The 16,170-nt window shown below is 39.6% G+C and overlaps 1 protein-coding gene across 8 annotated transcripts in view; it reads right to left on the reverse strand.

The window, feature by feature from the left end:
* Positions 1 to 16,170, reverse strand: part of dysf (dysferlin, limb girdle muscular dystrophy 2B (autosomal recessive)) — an 84,394-nt gene that overhangs the window by 23,945 nt on the left and 44,279 nt on the right. For 4 of the 8 annotated variants that reach the window (XM_072376776.1, XM_072376771.1, XM_072376777.1 and 1 more), the window contains 2 exons: positions 12,523 to 12,582; positions 2,517 to 2,615 (listed from right to left, as the gene is read on the reverse strand). In XM_072376776.1, the coding sequence (XP_072232877.1) occupies positions 2,517 to 2,615; positions 12,523 to 12,582 (159 nt within the window). Of the gene's footprint in view, positions 1 to 2,516; positions 2,616 to 9,676; positions 9,715 to 12,518; positions 12,583 to 16,170 lie in introns of all 8 variants that reach the window. The other 4 variants (XM_072376773.1, XM_072376772.1, XM_072376775.1 and 1 more) reach the window with 2 other exon arrangements.

The following is a 16,170-nucleotide window of genomic DNA, read 5'->3' on the forward strand; positions in this document are numbered from 1 at the left end:
AAAGGAGGGTACAGGATGCTGGAAAGGTTGGAAATAAAGGCTCATTTCCCTGTGACAGTAGCAGGCTAGAGCAAAGGGCTTGTCAAACAAATAAGATGAACATGAGAGCATGGAGGGAATAAAAAAAAAAGGCAGTGGTACAGAGAAAGTGAAAGCGCAGGAGTTAGGAGAGGGTGAAAGTGAGGCAAAGCAGCGATGGGATCAGCAGCTCATTGGTCATTTTGCTAGTTTCCTTCCAAATGTCAAGTGAATTTGGACTAAACGTTTTGACAAGTCACAAAAATTCAAAGGCGACTTGAATGCTGTCTGATGGAAATCATCAGACAGAGTGAAACAGTTTAATAAGCTTCCTGGATGAAAAATGTACGCCCACCACAAAAACTGAAAGGAGTCTTTTAAGGGGCAAGCAGTTACTGTTCTCTGTTGTGCCATTTAACTTTACTTGTGTTTCAATGTTTTCATCTGAAGGAAAAGACAAAGAAATGTTCCTTTATGTCGGACCATTTACGTCATGGTCTTTGAGGAACATTCCAAGAAGTTACAGGTTAATACTGAAACACCCGGCCATGAGAATGAGCTGTTATTTGGATAATTTCATGCTTCCAAAAATTGGTCAGATGACATATTAATAGTCTCAAGCAGATTACAAATGCTCTTTCACACCAATCAAGTAATAGAAATGTTACTATGAAGCTGAAAAGCACTCTTATTGAGAGAGGTCAAAGAATAGGACAGTGTTAAAGCTGCGGTGATGATGTGAAATGGCTTTTGAAAGGTGAGGGGTCTGGTTTAAGAATGATAACAAGGCCGCATTCTGGCATGATCTCTTATTTGTTTGGGCCTCAAACAAGAAGACTGACGTATGCTTCGAGTCCCAGTGGAAGAAAAGGTCACTGTTTGGACCAAGAGAATGGGAATTAGGGTGGATCAGAGCGTGGGCGATGGCAGGGGAGAGGGAGCTCCTGGGACAGTGGCAGACCCTAAAAGAACCAGACTAAAGACAGACGTTAACGGTAACTGGTGCGATTGCTTCTTTCGGACATCGCTGACATCACCGAGTGGCCTTTTCCCTAAATTTGTCCCAGTGCTGCGATCTCAAAGACAAATTCACCCCGAATGAGTCATCGGAGGAGTTTAGAAAACAGACGGAATGTCAAGGCGCCGGGCTCTGAGGACGGAGCTTGAGAAGAGAGGAGGAGGAGGAGGGGAAGGATGAAGGGACAGACTGACAGAGGGAACTGGCAGCGAGGCAGAATGTGATTTAAATGGTGAAGTTTGGGCAATGGAACAAAGGGTTGCATTGTTTTCATCTTCCCTGTGATCACTTTTTCCTTTTCACTACTGTTTTTACCTTTTTTTATTGTCTCCTCCTCTTTTTGAGCACATAAAAAACTAAAATTTAGGCCTAGCTGTGCATCTGCGGACATACATGTTCAGATGTGGTAGTGGTAGAAATATTCATTTTACAATGGATTTCCAAGTGACATTGTGAGATGTGCAACATGAGTGAAGAAATAGATGAAAAAAGAATAAATGTGACGAATGCAAGCGACAGTGACTCACGCGAGCATGAACATTTTTTGTGTCGTTAACGGCACAAATCACAAAACTAATGACTGGAAAATGTTACGTATCCCAACAAGGAAACCTCCCTTTCGGTTCTGAATGTGTAATTAGCACTGAGCAATCAGAGGCTGTCCTCATAAACATCCTGAGAAAATGCTCAGAGCTCCTCATTAAGCGTGAAAAAAAAAAAAATGGTGGAAAGACGTCTTAACTTTTGAGCGATTTAGGAAACTTTTCAAGGCAACTTTGGAGCGGTGACAGAAACTTTCACCACAGTGAAGAGGTGCGGTTGACCTTGGTATGACGCATTCTCTCAGAGTTCCAGTGTGTAACACTTGGGGCGCTCTCTTGGCATAGACTCAAGCAATACCCTTGACTATGTGTTTAATTGCACAGAATTGTTGTGAAAATATGCTGTGTTTGCATTTCTTTAGAACAAGCATTTCATATCTTGCCACGGCATGGGGTCCTCCCAACAGTTCATCATGTTGCAACGCCAAGGGAGAAACCAAACACTGGATCTTGTGAGGGGCCTTTTGTATTTTTACATTTCCCTGCATGATCATAATTTGTTATAATTTGTCAATGCATACAGTATTTTACTTCCAAGCAGCTGGGCATTCTTCTGATATTTCAGGTCTTTAGCAGTAGTTCTCTATTTTTCTGTTCCTTAAGCCACTTAACGCTGACCTATTAATCATTCAAGCATGAAAAAAACACTTACACACAGGGATTAACAAGTGTTGTGTCAAAACATAGACAAAGAACATTTTTTTAAACTGTATCTTTTTGTTTTCTGTCTATTGACCTCGGTTATTGTCCTCTCTCATTGTAAGATTATACATATCTAACTCTCGAGTTTAAAGCACCACACTCACCATATGTACACAAAGCCTTTAATGTGGCTTTTATTATGGCCTATTCTTGACCAACCACTCACGCACTCCTACCTTCAGCGTGTCGAAGCCTCTTTCCAGATAAGTCCCACACTTGTTTTTCTCTCCGGTGGATGCGTAGAACTTACTCCACCAGTCCATGGATTCTTCTCCCTGTTGTCATATATTCAGAGTCAGAGGTTGGCACAATGAAAATAAATGTATAGTTCGGCTAAACTATCAAACTCTTAAGATGGAAATGCATATGATGTACTTTGAAAATGTATGTTTGCTCAGGTAACAGTCTTCACTTTCATTTATGTTGTTTCTATGTGAGATGACATAGAAACATAATTTTTCTTCATTAAACTGAACCTAATTTGCTTTTCACCGTCTTCCTTCATGACATTCGGTCTCCAGTCAATCTGCTTTAAATGTTCGTCTCCTCTCCTTTAAAGTCCTTTCTGGCTACTGAAACAGCTATTGCATCATTGATGAGTCCGACTTTGCCTGACAGCTGAACTCCTTTAACAACCTTTGACCTCTCAAACTCATTAAACGCCCTGTGTTGAGCTCTGTTTGTCTGTAGAGTGCAGTGCTGGGGTCAGAAACAACCCGCTTTTCATGATTTTTCCAATGATCGCATCGCAAGATGGAGTAGGCCAACTCACGTCAACACAAGTAAAATTGTCTCTGGTGGCTCCATGGCATGAAGGTCATGATATATGGGCGTTCTGAGGCAATGGAAATGGGCAACACTGCAATGGGAAGAGGTACAAAGTGGGCAAAACCAGTATGTACATGTAAGGAACCATGTCATACTAAAAAAGAAAAAAATCTATATGTGTATGCATAAAGAAATAGATCCTTCTGCTGCTTTGCTGCAAGCTGTCTTTTCCCATTACTTCTCTGTTTCTGCAGAGAAACTTTGATACATTTACAACATCTATTGTCTTTTTTATTTAATTCATTCCTCTCAGACCAGGAAAGATTGCCATAAAAACTCCAACCATATCTCTCAAAACACACGAACATCAAGTATCTTTACTAAACAGATATGCTGCGTTCAAATTAAGCTGTTCAATCTGTGTATATTTCCGATTCCTGCACAATGTGTGTGGTCAACATTACTGATGGGAAGCAGAGCTTGTCTAAAGGGATTACAAGCTCTCTAAAGTGAACATTTGACCTGCTGGGATCTGATGTGACTTCTGCGATTCAGGGAATAAGAAGTCATTTTCTTTAAAAGTGACAATCAAGTCTGAAGTCTTGGCTTTAAAGCCTCAAATCAAGTCCAAGTCGTAAAACTTTGGGTTTTCAGGCCCACACTCGTCATTATGCGCCATTGACTAAGTTTGATTCCATTCAACATGAGACAAAGCTACAGTTGTGTTGTAAATGTGCAGCAATAAGGAATGTATTTATTACTTTGAAATTCATTTCATGCTGTTTAAAATCATGATCAAGTTTCTGTACCCTGCTAAACGTATTAGCATTTGAGCGCAATGCAGAAAAGTAAGCAGAGTTTGAACTCTCTCTCTATTTCTGTTTTTAGTCTTTACAAAGGTATTTCAGTCCATTTTTCAAGGGAAAAACCAAATGCAACTTCATCTTACAAAGAAGCTGTCTGAGAATGAGCAAAATGATCCCAATGATCAAAGAATTCCCATTTTTCTAAGCTCTAAAGCATTGTTGTTCAGATGAGGTATGAAAGACTTACAATCCTGATATCCTGCATGATACTCTGCTGTAAAAACTTGAAAGCTTATTTGCAGACTAAATTACTAGCCTATTACGATCTACCCAAAGAGACTGTGGTCTCCCCAAATCACAACAGTATATGCCCCAGCTTTAAAGGAAAAGTCAGGGAATGCTGGTATTTTCAAACTCGACAGTATTTCCACATCTTTCGGGGTCTAGATTATTAATATGGACACAAATATTTGGCATTAGTCCAATATTGAGATAAAGCACTCTAAAAGGCAACCCTAAAATGACTCCATTAAAGTAAAAGGGCAGCTTTTTACCACAGACATGCTCAAATTGCTGTGTTACCAAAAGATTTAGCTGCCTGACATACCTATTTTGGTAGCTGTATTATTCCCATCTGGGTTAACTTGAAGATTAAACTTACTACTGCAACATTTATCTTGCATAATTTATCAGAAAATTAACATTTATGTACATACTGAAGCTGAGTATCTACAAATTCAGTCGTTACACGCAACAATGGCTTTCTCTGTGGGCTGTTATGAGGAAGTTTGATGATTGGCCATATGCATACACAGACCAGTCACACCAGAAAGAGTGGAATATATATGTTTGCCCACTTAGCTATTTATGTGGTTGTGCCATAATCCATGGCTGTAAATTGTGAGATGGTAATGTATCCCTCGGCTGTTCTTAATGATTGTGTCCAGATGACTTGATGGGAATCATAAGAAATAAGTATAATAATGTGCAAGCCATAATGATACTGTTTTTTAAACAGTATATTTTTATAATATGTAGAACTTACACTGTACTTGTAATTCAGAACATCAGCCATTTGTGCGTTAGAGCACATCAGAAAAGTAAGGAATCTCAAATGGAGAGAAGTACAAAAGCATGACAGTTGTTAACATCATGAGGGCTGAGTCTCAAACTAGCAATATCTTACAGTTCAAACACTTCATGGTTGAAAAGTCTGATTTTTTTTGTTCATCTGGCATTCTCAATGGGCGAGAAAATGACAATAATGAGTTGTGAATGTTAGTGACGGCTCGCGTTAGCTAGCCAGTATTAGCACTCTTCATCAGCTTCTGGCTGCAAAGTACATTGCATGATGGTCCTTTTCTACCGATGTAGAGTTCTATGACAGTTTCTGTGTACTACTTTTGGTGTACTTAATCTATCAATAATGTTACTTACCAAATTTACAATAAGTGACTGAATTTACACTCTGTTCAGCTGCATGTCTCTATGCATGTACCCCCTAATATATTTGCATTTTGTCACTCTCTTACAAGACTACATGCTCACAAACTTACCCATTGTAGCATCTATTGTCGGCATTAACAGTAAAAGAAAAATAAGAAAGGAATTCAATTTCATCATGTGCGCACTCACTCACAGAAAACACGCACAAACACTGACAGAATGTAACCACACATTAAAACAACACATTCTAAGTAGCTTTTCAACACTTTTCCTAATACCTAATTCACATAGAACATTAAAAGGTTTTATTCCGAAATGAAACATGCACCATTAAAGAAAAAAAGAAATAATCCTTCTATTACAAAATGACTGTTGGCTTTAAAGCAAAGGCCGTTAAAGTCTTACTATTACAGCCATGAGTCATCCTGAGGTCTTACAATGTCGTTCTGTTTTGAGGGTAAAACATATAGCTTTGTTTTTAAATGTTGAGGTTTGGATGGGAGTCTGATTGATTCATATGATGTGATTTTTGGGGCGATGCGCGACATCTCTGAATGAAACTCTTGTTACGAGATCTTATCAAGCGTGAAGCTGTCTGGTGCATCAAGTTTACGAAAAGTCTGCTCACATTGGCAACGTCAACCACAGAGCTACTATGACTATGTTCATAGAGAAGCAAAAGGTCTGTCCTTGTGTTTGTGTGGAAACAATGATGATACAAAAGGGGGACAGATCCTCCCAGCTGTCCCTATACACATACACAAACACATTTCAGTGCGATTTGTTCCCGCCCTGCAACCTTCAACCCTCCGAGGAACACTTGAGCTTAAAACACACTGGTGACTCATGCACTACTTTTTCCTTTGTGTGCGTTCAGGCATAAATGTACAACAAAAGTGCTCTTATGGCAATGAGTTTGTGTGGAATCCCCTTTCTCCTACTTCCCACAGACTCAGAGACACACACAATCACTCATAAACGCACAGGCACACACAGTGAGGGAGGGGAAACTATGGAATTCCTCATTTTTCCAAAGTGGCAGTATGGCATGGAAAAGAGTAGCACGTGGCTTTTAACTCGCACACACACAAGCATAGCACGCTGTGTCGGAGGCGTGAAGTGTCTGCTGTGCGTTAATGTGCCCTCAGTGTGGAGACCGTGCCAAGCATTGATGACAGGGGCGCCAGAAACTTTGTGTGCACCCACCAGTGTGTCAGGGTGTGTTCACTCAAGTCCACAACTCCTGATTCAGACAGATTAAGGCCGCCGGTGGAGCGTTCCAGACTGCGACATGTATTAAGCATACTCTGGAGATTGAGTACACACACACACACACAGCCTGCAGTGGTCTGTTCAGGGTGTCAGTGTGGTTTGCAGCCTATCATTACGCCCTGCAGGGAAAGCCAGGCTAACCAAACCAGACTGGCACTGCCAAGAGCTCTGAGAGTAGAGCGACTGGATTTACATAAGAGCACTGAGCTGCTTCAATAAAAACTTTTTGTGGGGAAACCCCATCCTTAACAGGGTCAGAGATCACAGCGACAAGACCGATGGTGAAAGAGGCGACCTTCACATACACAAAGACAAAAGATTGATGGAGCACTCAGGAGCGATTTGTTGTTCAAATTTCTCAACAGGAAGTTGTTCTCAAACAGGCAACAAACTACAAAGCCCCTTTAAAAGGAGAGTTAGACAGTTTGCTTAAAACCAACAAAAAATTGAATCAGTAACTTAATCTGATTGACTTTTATTCAACAGACAAAAGTACAAAATAAATCATTTTCATTGTCTTGCTAATTTGTTTAATTTAGAAATGGAAACAAATTTACCATTTGATGGCAGCAACACACACAAAAAGTTTTTACATAAGACATCATTCTTCATTTTAATGATGCAGCTTGGTGGATAAATCTGAGTCCACCCTTGCTGAATACAAGATTTCAGATGCTCAACAATCCATGGTAGTTGTTCTATCAATCTATACTGACACCAATGCGCCTTCTTACTATCAGAGATGCTGGCTTTTGTACCTATTTCTGGTACAGCCTGGATTGTCTTTCTCAAATTTGGCACTCAGAAACAGAGGCTGGACTCATCTGATCACAGAATTCGTACCCTCTCTCTGCCTGTCCATCAGAAATGAGCTTGTGTCCAGACTGAACTCAGCTATGCTCCTGCACAGTGCTAACATATGGCTTCCTCCTTGACTAATACAGTTTCAGGTTACATTTCTGGCAGCAACTGAGGACTATGCTGAGAGAAGATGATTTTTCAATGAATTTCTGAGCCCATGAGACTATTGACCATAGCATGACAGTTTCTCGAATATAGCTCATCCAACAGTGGTTTCTGTCCTTGACCATTACATACTGAGATTTCCCACAAATTCATAAAATTTGCAACGTTGCATTGATGAAATTTTGATGAAGATTATGAATATATGATTCTCTGACTGAGTTTGGCACAAAGTAATGAGCCATTACCTATCTTCGCTTGGAAAGATTAATCAACTGGATGATGCTCCTTTTATACTCGACCCTGACACCCTTATCTGTGACCCAATAATTTACTGTTCCATAAACTTGTATCTTTTTAATTGTAGTTTGATCTGTAAAAAAAAAAAAAAAAAACCTATAGTAGCTTTATCTACGGTAGATTGTGAGCTACTGAAGGTTGTAAAGGATGAGTTCACTCAGCTCGTTCTCTTGATGACAACATCTCATAGTGCCTCCTTTGGACCATTTGAAGCAGTGTACTTCCACGCCATTATTAAACGTCTGACCCTCAACCTAGCCAAGTAGTTTTGAAGAACTGAAACTGGATATATTGTGTCATCCTTACCAGCCAATAGTAAAAACAAGGAATTCAAGAAAATAACCAAACAAACCTTGTCCTTAACTCAGGTCTAATGATTTTAAGCCCTCTGCTTTCCATCAACTCCTTTCCAACCTTTCCTCCAGAATTATATTGAAGTTTTTGCTACTGATGTAACATATACACGCACAACTTGTGTGCAAATCATAGAGATGCTACAGATTATGACAAAATTAAAACATCTGGTACCTTGAGATGAGAACAGGTTTGTCGTCTGAGGTGGTTCCATAAAGGTCGCATTTATCAACATCAACTGACTGGCCTTGTCAAAGGGTTATTATGCACTGAGTCTGGAAATGTTCATTTCAAAAGGGCACCTGAATCAAGGATGTTTTAAGTTAAAAATCGCTTTCAGAAACAGGTTTAGTACTTGAAGTCGAATTTCCTAAACCAGCTGATAATTTGCCCAGTGCTTTACCCTTACTTTCTTTGACCCCTTTTGTTTAAAGTATCTCCAAAACAAACTGGTCTATGTTAAGAATGTGGAAAGATGGGAAAAAAATGTTTCGGCAGCGCTGTTTGTATGCATTTGTCATTGTGGTTTCAAGGCAGAGCACCAAACCTCAAGTAAGAATCTGTGGCATTTTCACATGAATAAATGTCTTCTTTGCCATCACTGACTGAAATTAGACAGAACTGAGTTAACCTTATTCCTGAATGCTTTTCCATCCACTGCTTTACTCTCATGGTAGCGCACATGGTAAAGCACATGGTAAAGCACATGGTAAAGCACATGGTAAAGCACATGGTAGCGCTTTTCTCTGAAAATCATTCAGCAGTGGCGCAGATGACGCATACCAGATTTCTGGCTACTTTTGAGTAACCAGAAGAAAAGAATGGGTAGTTTGTGGTGATAGACTCCATTCCCAATGATGGTGTTTCCAGCATCATTGTAAAGATAAGTAGCTTCTTTTTTTTTTTACCTTCCTCAGATCACGCCATTCTAACTGAGATTTTTTTTTAACTTTCCTTGCAAGTACTTGATTTATAAGTCAAATAAATGCAGGTCCAAAAAGAAACCCCACAACATCTGAAAACATACTGTGCATTTCCAAAATGGGAAGTATAGAATTAGATTGTAGAGGTTGTGTCGATAATGGCTTTATCTTTAAACAGCATTGAGCCCGGTGTGTAGTAAGTAGAAGGATTTGAGCTTCTAACCTCTTAATCTTTTTTTACTTTTAACTTTTCTTGTGACTTTAACTTCAGTAAGGGGTGATATTTTACGCAGGCCTTTTATGGGTTATAATCAAGGGTATGAACGTGGCTGCATTGATTCGAGAACAGTTTGGATGACTTCAAGGTCAAAGTAGAGCAAATCACTAACATGCTGTTTTTCTGCTTGAAATCAAGGCTTTTCGGCAGTGTGTCAATCTGAAAATGCTGGTTTGGCGCTGGAGCAAGTTTACAGAGCTTTAGAGAAATACAGTCATAACACTTACAAAGAGATGGTGACAGTGGCATGGCATGTCATCAGTTTCTAAACAGGGAAAAGGGGGGATACAGTAACAATGCTTTGATTATTTCATACTGACTGAAGCTTGAAAAGAACTGTGGCTACTGATTGTTCTGTAATGAAGTCTTAACTGTTGTGAGCTGCTTGCAATAAACAATGTGTTCCAATTGTCAGAAACTGGAGCAGAAACAAACATAGTATGCAGTCTTTCTATGGTGGTTTTCTGTGGCTGGCCTCCCCATGTGCCACGTGCACGCCAAGTAGGTGCAGTTGCTTCTTTTACCATTTTATTGTTCATGTACATATTTGCAGAAATGGCCTGATGCATTTCTTCCCTGGACATTATCCCAAGTCTGGTATTCAATGTGCTTACAATACTCTGCTCTGAACTCTACCAACTCTTCAGGGAAATATTTGACTCTTTAGCTGCTGAACACTCAACAGTGGTCACAAGCTATTTGCTAACTTTGACATTCTACAACCTGTTGTTTGTGGATTGGTCTAACTAATTCTTACTCTTATGGTGATGGATGCATGGGTGGAGTAATTCAATATGAAGTCAATGGCTTATTGTGCCGACCTGAATCCGTCTGTGTGTGCAAGGAATTGTGGGTGTTTTGAGAACACAGAGGATACACACAGAAGGGCCCATGAAATGTCACAGAAAGAAGGATAAAGTCCTCCAAAGGATCTTTGGCATCAGAACAGTTCTTCAGTGAGCTTTATAATGTGGTGGCATACTTAAAATGTACCCACTAAGGACCCTTTTTGACTTTAAGAGGTACCTTCTGCTTCAGTTTTTCATGAAAAAGTGGTTGGTGGAATAAACATACTGTGTTCAAGAGCAGATCATTGTGGCACACCTTTGAATATATTAAGATCTAATTCTAAGCCATAGGTTAACAATGAACTTGCAAAAGTAATGCACCAACCAGAACTGCATGGACACATCTGAATGACATTTTGGGCAGAAAAAAATGTGCAGCTCTCAGATTCTGGAAAAGAGCTGCAGCTTACATCAGTTTGTGGCTGAAATTAGCAGAACAAGAAAAACAATGATGATTTAGTAAGCTATTTTGACATCTTGTTTCTGGTCACAATGTCATTAGAGGGCCATAAATGCATGTTTCATAAACCCCCAAAAATGCCACAATGTCGCCTGGCACAAAGCCATTTCAGTGAGTTTCTCTGGTTCTAAAGCAGCCAGTAAGGATTTATAGAAGTTGAGGCAAACTACAACATTTTCAAAGTGGGATTTTAACCCAATCTGACTGGTGGTTGGCAGTGAACCGGAATAGTTCTGATGAGAATTAATGGGAGAGGAGAGGCGCAGCACAACCACATTTTTTGATGGGGCAGTATTCATGTAAAACACATCACCTATTGAAAAAAAAAAAAATTCTTAAAAACCACATTATATACTGATTTTTAAGTCCAGCTACCTTGTGGCAACGAGAAAACAAAGAGGCCGGTTTGATCTGTGACAAGTACTGTCGTCAAGCATCGATTCTGCAGATGAGATGTGACAGCCAACGTTCATTTTCCATCTGAGAAATGTTAGATCTCAGATTTGTTGAGAGGGGATCGGAGACTCCGAGGCTTGGGACGTCATCATACTACTGACAGCCGATCTTCTTAAACTATTTCAACTCTGAAACTAGATCTGACTGATCTGCCTTGGAAGCTGCTTTACAGTGCACACACTCTGCTGGAGTAATATGGTAATCATCAGACATACGCCCATGCCCTTTTTTTTGGGATCTGAACCAGAAATTAAGATGCCAGGATTTACAAAACATAAGAAAGTTTTATTTTTCTGGTGCCATGAGATATCATCCCCCTCTTCTTCTCGTTTTTCTCAAACCTTTTCTGATTCTTTTTGGTCTTTTTTCCTTCTCTTTTAAGTCGCTTTTTTCCTCCTTACCCCTCTCTCATTCATTCATCCCTCCTTTTGGTAACTGTCTGCTTACAGACAGTTGTGGTATAGAGGATCTACAGCAGCTCTGTTGACTTTGGCCCCAGCCAGCCAGAAAGCTGAGCCTTTAATTAGACTGGTTTCAATATTTGACCCTTAATAAAACAAATATCTTTGTTTTGAGAGAAAGACCCCCCCCCCCTCCCCAAATTACTGTCGATTGAGGAAGGAGGGGGGCACTACTGGACGTGTGTGTTTGTGTGTGCAGTCTGCTCCGGGTCAAGCTTAGTCTTCAAATTGACCTGGCTTAGAAAAATAAGATGGAAGAACTTAACAAGGAGCGTGGTCTCCTGTATAAATCAGGGATCAGATTTCTGCTGAAGCTCTACGGCTCAGAGTGTTGCTCAGTAAAACCTGGATTTCTCGAGTAGGATGTGTTTTTCCTGAGTCAAGACCAAGGAAACAGAATGTAAAAAGTTATTTTCATTCCTTCCAGATCAACGTTCACCTCTCTGCAGTCAGTGTTATCCATCAGTGTCTCGTTCAAGATATACTTCATCAATAAAGATCTAGACATTATACCTCTGCTATAGCACTTTATATGGATCATTTATCAGTTTTTGAATTTTTATGCATTTATATCACAGTCCCAGACACCAGGTTTCCAGGTAGGTTGACATAACTTTAAATAACAGCATCATAGTACACGTCTGCGCTGCCTGTTGCCAATGTAAGCAGATCTGTATTAACTTTCACTTTCGAGAGAAATGGGATGCAGCATGGTGTGAAAAGGGGAAAAGTAGCACATACACAACATACAAATGGATGGTAACAATACAAGGAATATAACAAGTACACAGGTTAACATATTGCACATGAATGAATAAAATGAGTTAAAAGATGACTTTGTTACCTACATGAAGGCTGGAACTAGAGGCTGAAAGGTTAATGATAGCTGAACTGGCTCCATCTGTAAGCTACAAAAAGACATGCACAAACACACACACAGAAACACACACTTTCAGGTTAGCTGGTTAGAGTTAGCCACAATATGTCACATCTCCATGATGAATTTCAGATAGGAAATCAGTCAAAAAAAGGAGGCTTGTTATGTCAGAAGTAAACCAGAAAGAGCTCAGTTTTTTACATTATCAAACATATTGATGACTCGAATATGCAGAAACATCATCATGATGACGATGTGTTCCTCCAGACAACGATAATTGGTGATACACTTGACTCCAGAGATGTTTTTTGAGTGTGCCACCATTTTCTATGTCTGGTAAGTCCGGTTCTGTAAGGTGTGGAGAGAAGCGTTTGGTTAGTGCTGATCAGGAGCAACAGAGTGCCGATCAGAAAGAAGTTTAGAAGAGCAGAGAGACGACTTGCTGAAGACTTCTTCCTTGTATCTGTGTCACGTGGTTTTCACACACTGGCATTCCCCTTCAGGAGTATAGTGGCGGTTCCAAGGTGTATTCATTTAAATAGGATGAAATAATTTGATTAAGTAGATTGCCCCGTGATCTCCAAAGGAAATATGTTGCACACAGTGTCTTTAGAACATTTTTCAGAAAAACGAATCATCAGGGAGATGGTTAATATTACTCAAGACCTGTCTTTTTCTCCTCAGATCTGGCAGCATATAAAATTTAAATCTAAATATACGGTCCAAATATAACCTCAATGCAGAAATGTTGTTTGTGTTGGAGCGCCTCGAATTCATAATGACTTTGTTTGCTCTTTGAATGGGAAATACCTAAACTTGAATGACAGGAAACTGTTTTAATCATTTGAAATGCCTTCATTTTCACGGCACAGTCATATCAACCTGGAAGACACCAATGCAATTCAGCCTTCTGGCCTTGCTCAATGAGTCAAACAACTTATTGAAGTCTGAAGTCCTTTTAAGGTGGATTTCCACCAATAGGAATCATCCACTTATAATGGAATATTTCATCAGTAGTACCTCTCCAAACTTTATGGAGGGGTACTACTGTGGCCATATATATATATATATATATATACACTATATTTATGCAGATACTAACAGTAAGTTTGTGTTGAAACTGTTGGGATTAAAAGGGATGTTGATTCAATCTTTGGTCATTTTTGATGACATAGTTTGTCCTCTCATGAAGTATACAGTAAGACCTGATACAGATATTCAAGCTTAAAGAAGAAAGCGCCAACACATCAAGTCTGAGCAAAAATCATGTAATTCAAACCATGGCGCTTACATAAGTTTAGTATTGAGAGTATATCATAAATTCTACCTGTTGGTAGCATCCATACAAGTTATTCAGTTAGCTGTGTATCATACCCAACATTTTCTAATGCTGAATCTAAAAAGAATCGGATGAAAATACGCTGCTTATTGTTGAGGATGTTGACCAATTGTTGACTTTCAGTGTTTCAAATTAAAACTTACAAATCATCCATTGGTTACATTCTGCAAACGTGCACAACATTCAGCAGTTACCGCAAATTTATTGGCCGGTTGGGTTATTGTTATTGCATCCTCACTGCTGCTTTGATGTCAAAGCACTTATATTGGATGGGCGTGCTCATGTCATGGAACTGACATTAATTTCGACACCCTCCATAGACTCATTGCACCCACAAACACACAAACCCATTAATCTACATATCTTAGCTCATGCTGTACATTTTTGGACCTCCCATGTCACCAAACTCAAAACACAAACACAAGAGGACAAGCGAGCTTTTGCATCGCTGAGAATGGAAAATGGTGTGTGTGGTTTAACATACGGAAGTCATAAGTGTTGTGAGAATGAGGCAACATCAGTCCATCAAAGACGGTTCAATGTTGACTCTCTATGTTTAATAGTGCAAATATATATCTGTGCTTGTGTGTGTTACCCATGATGTAGGAATATGTTGCAAGTCCCAATAATGTCAATCATTATTCAAGTATAAAGACAAGGTTTAAGATTAGTTTTGGTCCCCTGGAAATCAAGTTACTGTAATGTTTTCTGAGGTGATGGAAACAGGACGGTGTGGCGCCTGTGGGTTAAAGGATAACTGAGAGGAATGGAGGGACAGAAAAAAAATTAAAAGATAGAAAAACTCCAGGGAGGACTTAAATATGATGAATGGGTCAGTGAGGAGAGAAGTGGTTGATGAACCACAACAGTAAAGGGATGAAATGATGGGGATAACATGACGATGCACTTTAATCAGCTGCCACATCAAAGCAACTGTCAGCTTGACAGATGGGAGGAAGAAAAGGAAAAAGAAGAGAAAAGGTGAGAAAAAAGAGGAGAAAGAGAAGGGAATGAATATTGTTCCTGTAAGGCAGTGCAACAACGATAAACAAGAAACATTTGAAGCCAACCAAGAGAAGACGAGCATAAACCGCTTTAACACAAGCACTGCAGAAAATGCTTTAGAGATGTTATGGAATGGCGCCAGGTGGAAACGCAAATGTCATCAACAGCTGCTTTGGACCTCTTGTAGAGGTTTTCTGCCCAGCTTCTCATAAAATCTCCGGAAAATTCAGCAGGTAACACAATGTATAAATGTGTCAGCAAATATTCCTGACAATTTGCTTCTGATGAGCGAAGAGTGAGAGTTTTGTCCTTTCTGCTGACCTGCGTGCAGTCACTTTCTGCAACCTCCAGGGTTCATGTGTAAAAAAGGGCTTTGTAGAAAACAATGCGAGATAAAAGGAAGACTAAAGACATAGGGGCATGGAAAAATTTGATAAATGGAAACTGTAAAAAAAAGAGAGAGAGGATAGCAAAGATGAAAGGATGGAGGGAGAGCTGAAGAGAGGGAGTGCCACCAAGAACAATGAGGATGAGAGATATACAGGAGGGAAATTAGTCTTTTGGAATTAGTTGATCAGTAAAAGATTAGTGTGACGTAAATAAGCAAGGAAGGAAGTACACAACACATAGGAAATCATTAAGATGATAATAAAGGATAAGAAATAAGCTCTAGCCACAGATAGATGGACATCAGTTCCCACACATGTGTATGTGTTGTGTGTTTAGCTCAATTTTGCTCAAACTTGATTTTTGGAGAAAAAATAACATAGAAAGACAAAGAAAGGAATGAATGTAGGAATGAAAGTGATGGTCATGTGTTTCAGGTGTAGGCAAGAGATAAAGCCAAATCAAAGGGAAGAATGAATCAATATGACGAGAAAGGAAACGAATAGTTTAAGAAAAACTGCAAGGTAGGAACAGAGGGAGAGAGGAAGGAGGTATAGAAGACAGACGACGTAGGGAGAGCTTCAGTGATGGTGGCTAACAAGGAACAGACTCATTTTCTGTCTTGACAGGAGAGGAAATTAGGAGAAAAGATAATAAATTAAAAAGGAAACGATGAGGAAAGAGTAGTAAGGGAGAAGAGAAAAGAAGGATAAGCGGGCGAGATTTCAGTGAGATGAGAGGAGAACTGTGGTTTGAATGGGTGAGGAAAGGGCAGAGAAGGGCAATAAGGAAGGCTGACAATTAATGAAAAGAGAAGGGTGAAGTAAGGAGAAGAAAAGAGGAGAAGGTGCAGGAATCCAGAACAGAAGTCTTGAATCATTTTCCTCA

The sequence above is a fragment of the Leuresthes tenuis genome, unplaced genomic scaffold, assembly GCF_036924035.1.
Source record: "Leuresthes tenuis unplaced genomic scaffold, fLeuTen1.0.hap1 SCAF_22, whole genome shotgun sequence".
NCBI classification, from domain to species: Eukaryota; Metazoa; Chordata; class Actinopteri; order Atheriniformes; family Atherinopsidae; genus Leuresthes; species Leuresthes tenuis.